At 41.2% G+C, this 12,114-nt stretch overlaps 1 protein-coding gene across 2 annotated transcripts in view; it reads left to right on the forward strand.

Annotated features, from left to right (window-relative positions):
* The window catches only part of prr16 (proline rich 16), a 52,322-nt gene extending 41,164 nt beyond the window's left edge, over positions 1-11,158 (forward strand). For both annotated transcript variants that reach the window (XM_074637397.1, XM_074637396.1), the window contains exons 2-3: positions 3,871-4,949; positions 11,047-11,158. In XM_074637397.1, coding sequence (XP_074493498.1) covers positions 3,925-4,740 — 816 coding nt within the window. In that variant the 5' untranslated portion in view covers positions 3,871-3,924 and the 3' untranslated portion in view covers positions 4,741-4,949; positions 11,047-11,158. The remainder of the gene's footprint in view (positions 1-3,870; positions 4,950-11,046) is intronic.
* The last annotated feature ends 956 nt before the right edge of the window (positions 11,159-12,114 follow it).

Raw genomic sequence — 12,114 nt, forward strand, 5'->3', positions numbered from 1 at the left:
CAACTGTGGCGGCGCCCGTGTAACATCGCATAAGCTCGATTAAAGCTTGATTTATACTTCTGCGTTGAATCGACGCCGTAGCCTGACGTGCACCTCTCCAGAAATGTAACTACACGTCGCGGCGACGCAGACCGCAACAGCTGTGATTGGTCCAGTCTCTCAGCGATGCTGAGCGGCCAGGACCCCGGACAACCACAGAAAGTTCTACTTCTCTCTGCCTCCATCTTTTCAATGTTTGTTCACACAAATCCACTCAGATATATTTTCTCTTTTCGGCGTTGCAGTAATGTCAGTAGAAGTTCTGTGGTTCAACAGTTATGAGCTCCAACTCCGCTCAGTTTCTGTTTGTAGTACAAGAAGAAGAAGAAGAAGAAGAAGGAAACTCATAGAGACGCCGCCGCCAACTAGCGGTTTGGTGGTGTAATTGCAGAGCAACACAAACACAGCAGGCACAACTTTATTGCGGAGTGACACCAAGTGGAATGAATATATATCTTGTCTTTTTCAAAGCCTGCAGTGAAGAGAAAGGTTGGTGACGAGCACAGACAATTTCAGGAAAAGTGGGAGACACAATAGGCCATGTTCAGAAGAACCGTTCATGTTCTTCAATGTTCCATTCATGTTCAGGACAGTTCATGTTCAGAAGAACCCATTCAAGTTAAAGAACTGTTAATAATGACGTTTGAGAAGATTGTTTTTTTTTTAACAAAGCTTTTTTTGTGGAATACCTGATGCGGCCCAGCCTCACCCAGACTCTGCCTCCAGCGGCCCCCAGGTAAATTGAGTTTGAGACCACTGATTTAAAGAGTGCATGAAGAGTTTAGCTGCATTGCCCTCTATGCCAAGGCCTTCTATCTTTCTCTTTATCTCTCCCTCTCAGTCACTCTTTCTCGCACTCTGTTTCTCTCCTCGCCACTCTCTCCTCTCAGCCTCTTCTCAAGCCACTGTTTGGACCTGCATTTCAAACAGTTAGATGATAGCACTGGTGTTTTACAGTGGGCTAATTTATTCATTTATTTATTATGCACAAATTAAGACGACACAAACATAAAAAAAAATAATAATATACGGTGCAGGAAGAGGCAAAAAAAACACACTTGGTTTATTTGAAGCCTCCACCTAAATAGTGTTAACATTTTCACAATGTTATTTATATACAGAAATAATATGACTACATAATAGTGATGACAAACAATTATAACAAGATATATAATAACAACAATAATAATAAATGTATAAAAAAAGACAAAAAATGTGTGTGATGTGCATAAGCGAATGTGCGTGTATGTATATTTGTGTTTGTGAGGGGGATATTGGTTTAAACATCTACATTGACTCCTGATCAATAGTAATCATACATAACACTATGAGGGGGAAAAAAATACAAGGACAACAATGGGAAAAGCAATTACAAAACAGCAGTCAAATGACCCTTTAAGCATCTTTTGAAACATTTAACATTTTAACAGTTTTTTGAAAGATGTAAAAATCTACTCCATAATTTGGTACCCTTAAATCTTATCAAAAAAATGGACCACTACTAATGAGAAATTTAGGAGGATGGAGATCTAAAGATTGATGAGTTGAGTAAGAATGGACCTGAGAATTTGCTTTAAAATAGTCCAGAAAGTATCTTATAAATAAAAACACATATTTGAGAAATATTGATGTCATAAATAGTAAGAATGTGGATTTTCTGAAGTACAGGAGCAGATGAGATGTGTGACTCTGGCTGAGGACCAACATTTTATGAAGATTAGTAGGAAAAGTACTCGCCCAAATTATATTACAATATGAAAGATAGGGATAAATTAGACTATAATAAAGAGTAAGGAGACAGTTTGTGGTGACGAGGATTAACCCTTCTTATCATACCAATAGATTTATTTATTTTTCTACTAATGTAATGTACTGGGTACTCTGAGATGAGCATTACTAGTTCAGAAAATGAACTTCAGCACAGTGTCAAGTTTTTTCTCACTGGTTATTTCCGCTGTGTTTCAGCTATGATACATGAACTCAACTTGTATTAGACTTTCTGCAGACTCACTGTGCTGGATCCTCAATAGTAAGGCAGCCTAAAAAGTCCAATACCACACTTCAGTTCTGGGCATTGAATCAATAATAACTCCACCAAGGGAGAGAGAACCAGGAAGGACTCTTTTCCAAAAGGAATGTTTTTGGATAGCCCTCTGAAAATGGCCGAAGAACACAAACATTTTATTTTTGAATATCAGTCAGTTCCCAGCAGAATTTAGCACAATGTCTGTTCTGTTTGTTAAACTGCCTTTTTAAAATGTAATCCCCTATACGAATGGCTCTTTGGGCAATGTTTAATAATGCAGTTTGAATCCTTCCAGGTATTTTCTCAGCACAGAAAATGTATGGAACAGTAACTATGTCCATGGATGTGCCCACAGTGCAAGTGCTTGCTTTAAGTAGACAAAATGTGATCAGTTGTGGCACAGGAGGCGTTTGAAGTATGCTGTCTAAGGGCAACACTCTACAGTCTGTTACTCTTTAGCAGTGGTGCATATTGATTGGTTGACATTACATCAAATTTAGTTGAGCATCATGCCCTGAAATAATGTGTTATTCAGCAGGTATGCATGTCTGCACAGTATGTACTGTGAATGTTTTATATATTATCTCAATTTGTGCTGCTGCATCCACAACTATACTTCCAGTATTGCTTGTTGTCTTTCGAGTGCCAACAAACCAAATGTCTGCTCCAACAGTTTTTTATGTCCCTATGAAGGCTGTGAAAACAAATTCTCTCTTGGAGGACAAAGGAAGCACCTTTGGATCTAAATATCTTCTGTATACACATAATCTCATATTCATTCTACAGCTCTGAGCAGAGCAGTTCTTCCATTTTCCCTTTATTGCAATTCTGTGTATTGTACCTCCTTTATAATCATTGTCTGCAGTGTACAGTTCAAGAGTGCAAATTCATTTGAATATTCCTTTCCCTAAATATATTCACTGGTGCATTTCTCACAGTGCATTTCTTATGTATCCTTTTTCCACCCTTCACAACTGATGGAGAGTATTTGCTCGCTCATTGTTGCGTTGCTTGCAGAGTGATTCCTAGTGTTTTTGCATATCTTCAGCTTTTTGTAAAATATCAATTTATTTCTGCTTCTTCCTGTCATATCAAGGATGCTTTCTTGGGATTAATTCATGATGAATTGTTTCCTGTGCTGTTGTTAAGAAATATGACACTGTGGTTAGTAGAAACGTATCTTCCCTGTCAGAGCATTTGATTCAGTATGATATTTATTTTTGTACTTGTTCTTTGCAATAATGTAAATATTCTTATCGATCTCTGACTTGCTCACTTGCAGCAGAATATTATAAGCATTTGTGCAGATATTTCCCAATAAGAGGCTGACAGTCTATTTATTTTCCATATCTGTCTCCTTTTCTATTTGGTATACCCTCTGCTTGTTCTGGTCCTCTGCATGCTTTTGCTATATGTAGAAGATGTCTTTTTCATTAATTCCTAACATTAGTTCTGCATTATAAATTATGGTTTTGTGTCTTGGCTTACAGGGTATGGCTGGAATTGTTAATTCTCTCAGTTCTGATGGTACATGGGATTGTTGTAGTATATCACTTAAGTCAGAGTCTGACAGGCTCATGGCTGTTCCCATACATTTAAGTGATATTACATTTCTCACTAGATTGGTTGTCATAGAGATCTTAAATCGCTTTAATCAGTCTCTTAAAACAAAGTGTATCTTCTTGAAATTGTATACAATGAGCTTTTCAATTCATTGATTAAGAGCTTGATGAGATAAAGACTTCTGTGTTTTTATTACTCTTGACATCAGCTGTCTCAGTGACACTTCCTCTTCTTGTCACCAGGTTGTTCATGACATTGACACCCTGACTTGTGACCTGCAACTGGAGGAGGACGGAATGACAGACAGCTCTAAGACTGACACGCTCAACTCCAGCTCGAGTTCCACCACCACCACGACCACCGCCTCCAGCCTGGAGATGAAGATGAAGCTCTTCCCTGATGACTGCTTCTTCAGACTACCTGCCCTCATGGACCCGGTCCCTGTCAACCCTCTTGCAGTCCTGACAGTACTCAAGAAACCCCACCCTCCCCTACCGCCACCCAGACATACCCCGCTGAGAGCCGAAGATCACAACTTTAAGAATCTGCCTCATCCGACATTAGTGTTATCAGGAAATATATCCAAGGCTACCGGGTCTCTAATGAGGAATGGTGGGATTTTTCCATACAAACCAAACAGGGATTTATTCTCCTCTATGCCGTGTTTCATTTCTAATGACAGTGGAATCCCTGAGTCAGGTCTTGTTCCTACATTACCCAGGCCCATGCCTCTCCTCCGCCATGAAAAGAACAAATGCCCCAAGGCCCCTGGCAGGGAGTCTCGTGAGAGGGAGCGTGTCCGTTTCAGTGAGAAGGTTCAGTACCACGGCTACTGCCCTGACTGCGACCTCCAATATGATGTTGACGACACAGAGCTACACTTACAGGCTGAGCTGAACGACCTGAGGCTCAGCCCAGTGCATTGCTGCTCCTCCTTCTCCCCTCCTCCTCACGCTGTTCCTCATGAACTAATGCTAGAAAACGGCGGCCTCTCGGTCAGCCACAGTTTCCCGCCGACAGCAAACACAAATCCACCTTGTGTGCCTCCTCACCCGCCTTCCCTCAAGCCCCAGAAAACAATCCTACGCAAATCAACCACCACCACGGTTTGACGCGGAAACCCCTTGTTCTGTCTAACTTAAACATTCTTGAATCATTCATAGTGTTTTCTACTTTATGAGCGCTTTCTACTCCAATTGAACTTTGGATTATCCAAACAGAGAGAGGAAGAGCTGGGAAAATGATGGATAAAGGGAGTGGAACAGAGAGAAAGGCATCGCCATGGGCGCTGAGACGTACACAGAGATATCAGGAGGAAGCGGTGAGTGTTTGTGCATGTATTAGTGTGTTTGTCAGGAAGAGAAAGGGATCAGCTGCATGTGTGCACTGACATATATCTTCTGTCTGTCTGCATACCAGTTTATTTGTTTACGTCCTGCATATTTATGTGTGTATATCTTTGTGGGTGCATGCATAGGCGTTATGTGTGCAGAGTGTGATGTGTATAGGCAGCGATCATAGACTGAAAAATGTACAGGGACTCTAAACATTTCACAAAAGACTGCTGACAACACTAAAACTAAATTGTATCTGTGTCTTTCTGGAAGCTCTTGGTACTAACGAGTCTCAAACTCAGGAAGTTCTTTCAGAGAGGGGCTCTAATTAATTCATGTCCTTCTGGATGAAACAAGAAAACCCGCTTCCCTCACATTTCATCCAAAGCCCTAAATATCTTCCCATACACCGACACCTACATAGTATACACAAGTAACTCTCCAAAACACACACATATAAAGGCTATTATAGGATGCACCATTACATTGACGTCGTTGCAGACCCGTAGTGGCATCTATACCTCTACACAAGCCTGCCAAGATGACAGTTAACTCTGAGAAATAGACAAGCGAGTTCATCCTTCATCACTTCTTGCCTCTACAAGTCCCATTTTGCTGACATGTTAGACTGTAGGAGTGAATGACAAGAGAGTGGCATGGTGGGCTGGTGAAGAGAGAGAAGTGTTAGATGACAGAATTGACATTTTTTATTTGTGTCCACTGATAGCTTTATAGCAAATTGTAATTGAAAAAATCGTGCCTATCATGGTCTAATATAAATTCATGTTAAGCAACTCAACCCCCATTTGCGTAGACCCCCACTATCACTCACTGTGACATCCATGAGACTACGTGGACAGTGAGCTAATCAATTCTGCTCTTGAGTGGAGAGAATCAGGCAGAAAAACGCGGGACCTTATTTCCTCAAGGGAATATAAATCAGCAGTAATATCGTCATCACCATCATATGAGCAATTGGTATTCTCCACTTTATTAGCTTTTATTAAGCGGCACATTTAATGAAGCCTGTGTTCCCTTTGTGTGCAAACTAAGTGTGCGTATGGCTGAAATCATTTTCAAATCGACTGTCAAGGAATCTTTGTGTGCGCATACTAGGTGTGTGTGTAAAAACACATGTCAGTTTGGCAGACTTGGGGAGACAGCATATCCTGGAGTTGGATGAGAATAGTAGCACTTTCCTCCCAGCGATGCCCTTAATTAGCCGGATTAGACTACAGGAGATAACAGTACTGCCTCAGACAGCCTTTGTACCAACGTTAGCCTCGACAAAGCTCTGAACTGCTGCTGCACGTATTTTTTATGATAAACAGAAAGAGAGAGAGAGCAAGCTAACAAGAGTAAGTAAAGAAAGGGACAGAAAGGTAAAGAGGTTTTTGGGTGTGCTTACGGGACAGAATGTTATATAAACAATACATTTAATATATTATATTATATATACGGTTGTGGGGGTGGGAAGCCTGGAGGTTAAGGCTGAGAAAATCAGGGTATGAAATAGCACACACTGATGAGTAAGTCCAATGCACGACCTCACTGGCCTAACAAATCTAAAATCAGCATCTGGATTAGGGATCAGTGGATATTCAGCCATGAGAAAAATGAGAAACGGTGAAAGAGTGTAGGGGGGGCGGCACAGACAGAGAGAGAGAAAGTGCGGGAGAGAGAAAGAGAGGGAAAACAGTGTGATGGAGAGAGGCAGAGAGGGAGTTGGTGAGAGAAGCAGTAATGTGGTGGAAAGCTGATGCTCTTTTGTCTGTACTGTGTTTGCTATGTAAGAGCGTATTTGGATGCATGTTTGTCCTTGACAATGATTGCTGTCGGTGTAGAACATTCACTGTATTTACCTTGTGTTAATGGATCTTAATGAGTCTGGCAGCAGCGCTCACGCACACACACATACACACACACACACACACATTCAGGTTGAACAGAGCAGCGTGCTACAGAATGAAGTGCAGCCAGTATCATCAATAGATGCAGCTCATAAGGGCTTTTGCTGCTGTAGCCCTGCCTTACTGGATAATGCACTATTCAATTGACACAGTGGCCTTGGCACGGTATGATTAAGGGAACACACTGAAAAAGTAAAGGCAGCAAAGAGAAAGGAAGCAGAGTTGTTTGAAAAGCTTTGACAACAAATGTTGATGTTTGTGCACTCTCTGAGCTATTGCAAGTGGCTGTCCAAATGTCCCTTTTCAAACTCACAATAGTCATTTTTATTATCATCTACTATTGACATTGGTGGACACTGGTGCAGTGTCCATAGGACTGGGTATCATTTAAAGCATTTTGATAGTACTAGATACAAGCTGCTTGACATTCTTTTGGATTCATCTTGTCATATATTATGTTCACATTATATGTACGCGCAGCATCTATTGCACATCTGTCCTTCCTGGAAGAGGGATCCCTCCTCTGTTGCTCTCACTGAGGTTTCTTCCATTTTTTTCCTGTGGGGAGTTATGGGTCGCACTGTCAAGGACAGAGGTCGTTGTATCCTGTACAGATTGTAAAGACCCCTGAGGCAAATTTGTGTTTGTGATATTGGGCTATACAAATAAAATTGACTTGACTTGACAATACCTGAGTTTCAGTACCAGTACCAAACAAAACCTTTTGGCTGGACCACAGAGGGCCAGCCCTATAAACTCAAAAGTCTGTCACTGAGTGACTGAGTGACGAAGTCACATGATTGGTCGCCCGAGTGTTGGAGTTTCCTCATTGGCTGTTGCTCTTTCAAAATGAAAAGGCGGGGAACAGTCCGTTATGCAAATGAGCCCGTCCAGCACAACGCGTCCGGCTCACGAAACTTGGACCAAGCTGTCAAAGTATCGGCGATCTAGTTCTTAAATGAAACGAGATTCAGTAGTGGTGTAGCCTATTTCTCGCTTAAAATGTTTTCAGAAGTAGATTTTGGTGGATTGTTTAGACGGAGTAACAGAAAGTTTACAAGCAGGCCGCCATGTTGTTTCCTGTTTGAAACAGAAAGCAGAAAACCCGGGACCAATCAGGTGCATTCCACGAGAGGGTACGCCACCGCTTGAACGGCCAGTTAAGTGGGGCAGCGCGTCGCGTCCCCTAGTGTCCTCGCCGGACCTGGTGGACATGTACCTCTGGATTTAACATTATAGACATGACCACTGACTATTTTTGTAACAATTTAGGCACAAACTCACAGACGGTCCAGACATATACTCAGTTTTGACCGAGTCTTGTTTTTCGATATCTTACTTTAAGAAATACAGTATCAACATGTTTTGCTACAAAACAGATCAAAGAATTTTTTTTGGCATTTTCGCCTTTGTTGGAAAGTTCCCAGTGAAGAGGCAGACAGGAAACCGTGCGGTGGGAGAGGGAGGTATGACATGCATCAAAGGTCCCCAGCTGGAATCAAACCAGCAACATTGTGGTTACGTGGCATGAGCTGTAACCATCGGCCACCAAGGCACTCCCCAGAACACTGTTTTTTAATTTAACAAAAGAAATATTGTCTAAACACAAGCAGCTGTACAAGAACTGTGCCTAATAAAAGAGCATTGATTTAAAGTAGGAGGATGATGAATTTACAAATCCAGATGGACCAGACACTGCTGGCTTTCGATACTCTGACATATGTTGATGCTTGGTGCTAAGAACACATTTCGGTCGGTCAAAAAGGTATTGAGGTTTGATACTCAGCCCTGTTCATAATGGGAATTGTTGCACATTAACAATATATGATGTCATGTCCTGTAATATCCCACTTTTAATCTCCCCTATATTCTTAAAATATGCTGTTGAAACGTACATGTATTTTAAATTACACATTATGGTCATTATTTTACATGAATCCGTTTTAATAGCCACGTCATATTTGTGGAGAGGGTGGAAAGACACTAATGTGCATACATTAATGGCACCCACAGTGGGAAGTGGGAGAAGCTATTTTGACATGTGTGCTGGCTGAGCAGCTCTTTGACCAGCAGTTGCAAAAAATGAGCCCCTCGTGTTTGGATTCATCGTTCTGCATCCATGACTTGTTATCAGATTGTTCCTGTAACACAGAAACCAGTGCTCCTCTGACCATGGATGTAGGAGTTTTTCGCTGTTTTTGTAATGGCTATCTGAGCTCCAGTGCTCCAGGCTTGAGGATGAAGTTGTAATGGGCAGGGAGGAGGTGGATCTTCACCGCCTCCATCATGAGTCACGACTGACTCAACTGCACTGACCTACTCCCTACAGCTCACAGCTCTATAGCCCACCTCTCTCTCTCTCTCTCTCTCTCTCTCTCTCTCTCTCTCTCTCTCTCTCTCTCTCTCTCTCTCTCTCTCTCTCTCTCTCTCTCTCTCTCTCTCTCTCCTTGACTCGCTCTCTATCACTCTTTCTTCATTTCTTTCCTTCTTTCCCCTTCGATGATGCTACACTCCCACTCGGCAGCAGCTGTATGCATAATCTCTCTGCGCACATGTATCTCCATATGTGGGTGGGGTATCTATTATGAAAACATATCTGACACTTTGTACAGCAAGCACCTTTGGCAGAATTTCCATTTTTAATCAAAAAGTTCACTGACTTTCTCTTTCCAGAGCTGCAGCAGCCTCTGCATCCTTCACTTCTTACCTTTGAATTACAAACGACCTTCAAGTGATGAAAGAATCTACTCCTGATTTTGAAGCATCCGCTAAGAAATTATTGTGTACAGCAGCTCCTGCATTAAAAGATTGTGTGTTTTTGATTTCAACCCCACGTCCTGTTGACCGGTGCGATAACCCGCTTCCATAATTAATATAAAATCTCACAGAGCTGAATGGGTAGATTGTTACATTTACATTTGTAAATGTAAACCTGTTACTCTGATTTGTCGTAATATAACACAACAGTCATATGTGTCTGCGCTTATAGTTCTTCTTCTATCTGCATTGTCTTCATCCCATTTTCCAACCTGGCAAGTGCACAGTGTGCAATAAAACTCAATGTGTCAGAGTGAGACACATTTTGCCAGTGAATATTAATTAGCTGTTGTTTCTCCGTCTGATTGTTAGTGGTGATAGTCTGCCAAGAGACACGGTTGTCTATTTGCTCATCCCCATTCTGCATGCATCATTTACTTAGATTTGTGTTTCCCTCAATAGACTACATCCCATTATGATCATTGGAAATTAAAATGTTATGAGGAAAACATTTAATAAAATGAAAGCTAAATAATTGTAGTCGTGCGTGCCAAAGGCATTACATCTGTGATGGAGATACTATATGCAAACACATGACCTACATTGTCAAACATCAGAGCATTCAAAAGTAAATCTGGTGCACATTGGGCATGGATACTGGCTTGTTTTGGTGCTGCTTTATCTATGACTCAGACAAAGTCATGATGTGGGAAAGTGAGTGGGCATGTGTATGTGTGTGTGTGTCCTTGTCAAAATGCGTGCACACTCATATGCATACATTTCAATGTTAAAGAGATACTTGCGCTTGTGTTTCAATATGTATGAGAGTGCAAAAAGGCATGCATGAGAACATGCAGCCATGTGTGTGTGTGAGAAAGAGTCAAAGGGCTCGAGATGGTTCAGTGCAACTTAGAAAGCTTTGGGGTTGAATCAAACTTAATGTGAAGATTTCACGCTGCTTTGGAGATTGTTAAAAGTTAGAGGCATCAGCTGCACCTTACTCATGGAAGGTACACAACATCTCAACAACAGCATCAGATTTGTAAGAGCCACAATGATCCAGATGGGGTCCTCTGCTCATTGAACCACTCCAGACTTGAATAAGAAACACTGAAAAAAAATGGCAGCTATTTAAGGAGAGACACGAGGCTAAGCGACTGTCTTTTCACAAAAGGGATGGCTTTTTAATCCATAGAGGAAAATGTGCCAGACGTTTCAGTTCTATTAACTTTGATGACTTGCGTGTATGTGTGTGTGTGTGTGTGTGTGTGTGTGTGTCTGGGTGCTTGTGTGTGGGCAATGATACCTTGGTATATTTTCATTTTGCTCTATGAAAAGAGACTGTTAGGGCTGTGACTGCTCTGTCAAGTGGCTCTCTTCTATTCACACTAATGTGTTTCCTCTTTTTCCTCTGCAGGGCCCATTGAGATACTTGAGCTACGAGTGGAAGATTGTTTCATCCACGGATCGACCCTGGTTGATCAGAGCGGGAGGAACCATGAGCTGAGGCCAAGCATCAACCTTTTTTTACAAGAATCACTAATGGCTCTCAATCACCAGGAGATTATCTAGACAAATTAATACTTTTACTTTTGAGCACTGAACAACCTCCAGGCACAGTTGTGCCAGGGCAATGTTACTGTGAAACTGGTGAAATAGGAAGGGCAGTCACTGTATGTAAGTTTATACAGATAGATGAATTTATAGATGTGGAGGTGATATTTTTGTTACGTTGATATTAAAGATTAGAATGCTGCTGAAACCCTATCATCTGAAATAAAGAGGCAGGATTAGATGAAGAGGTACAACATGGTTGTGAAATGATGTCAGCCAGTATTTGATTGATGTCTACACAGACTTTTGCTCTGTGCATACTCAGATGGAAATCAATAGCTCCACTCAACCGATGGAATTTGCCTTTTAAGAATTGTAATTGTTTGTGTCTGGAAAGCCCGATAGGTCTGCCTGTGAGCATAACATTGCTGGACTGCAGATGAGGAGAAAATGGTATTATGTCAGCGATGTGCCGTATGCTCAATCATAGTGTATTTTTGGAAAGGTTTGAAATGAATGAAGATGTGGTCACTGATCTGTGTCCAGACATTATGTTTATCGTACATCACAATCTACGTGCTCAACTGGTGCCATGCAAGCTCCGTTTTTTTCACAATAACATGCAGAACTACAGTATAGTGCCATAGCTACAGCTTTAAAGGATCGTTGAAGAAGTAATAATTTGCATCAAATTTTCTTTGTATACAAATATACATGTACATGTTTGATATCTATATATTTCAGGCATTTTTCTACAGAGACTTTAACATTTAAAGAGATGATATTTTTGATATTGTGTTGGATGACTGAGAGGTATTTTGACGAAAGCTGACATTCCCTCGAGGTACGTGTTTTTCAGAAGGGCTCAGCAGGATGAGTTATTTATATATAGCAACAGGATAGTGTTTGTATGGATGAAAAACAAGTGCTT

Source organism: Sebastes fasciatus, chromosome 6, assembly GCF_043250625.1.
Source record: "Sebastes fasciatus isolate fSebFas1 chromosome 6, fSebFas1.pri, whole genome shotgun sequence".
NCBI classification, from domain to species: Eukaryota; Metazoa; Chordata; class Actinopteri; order Perciformes; family Sebastidae; genus Sebastes; species Sebastes fasciatus.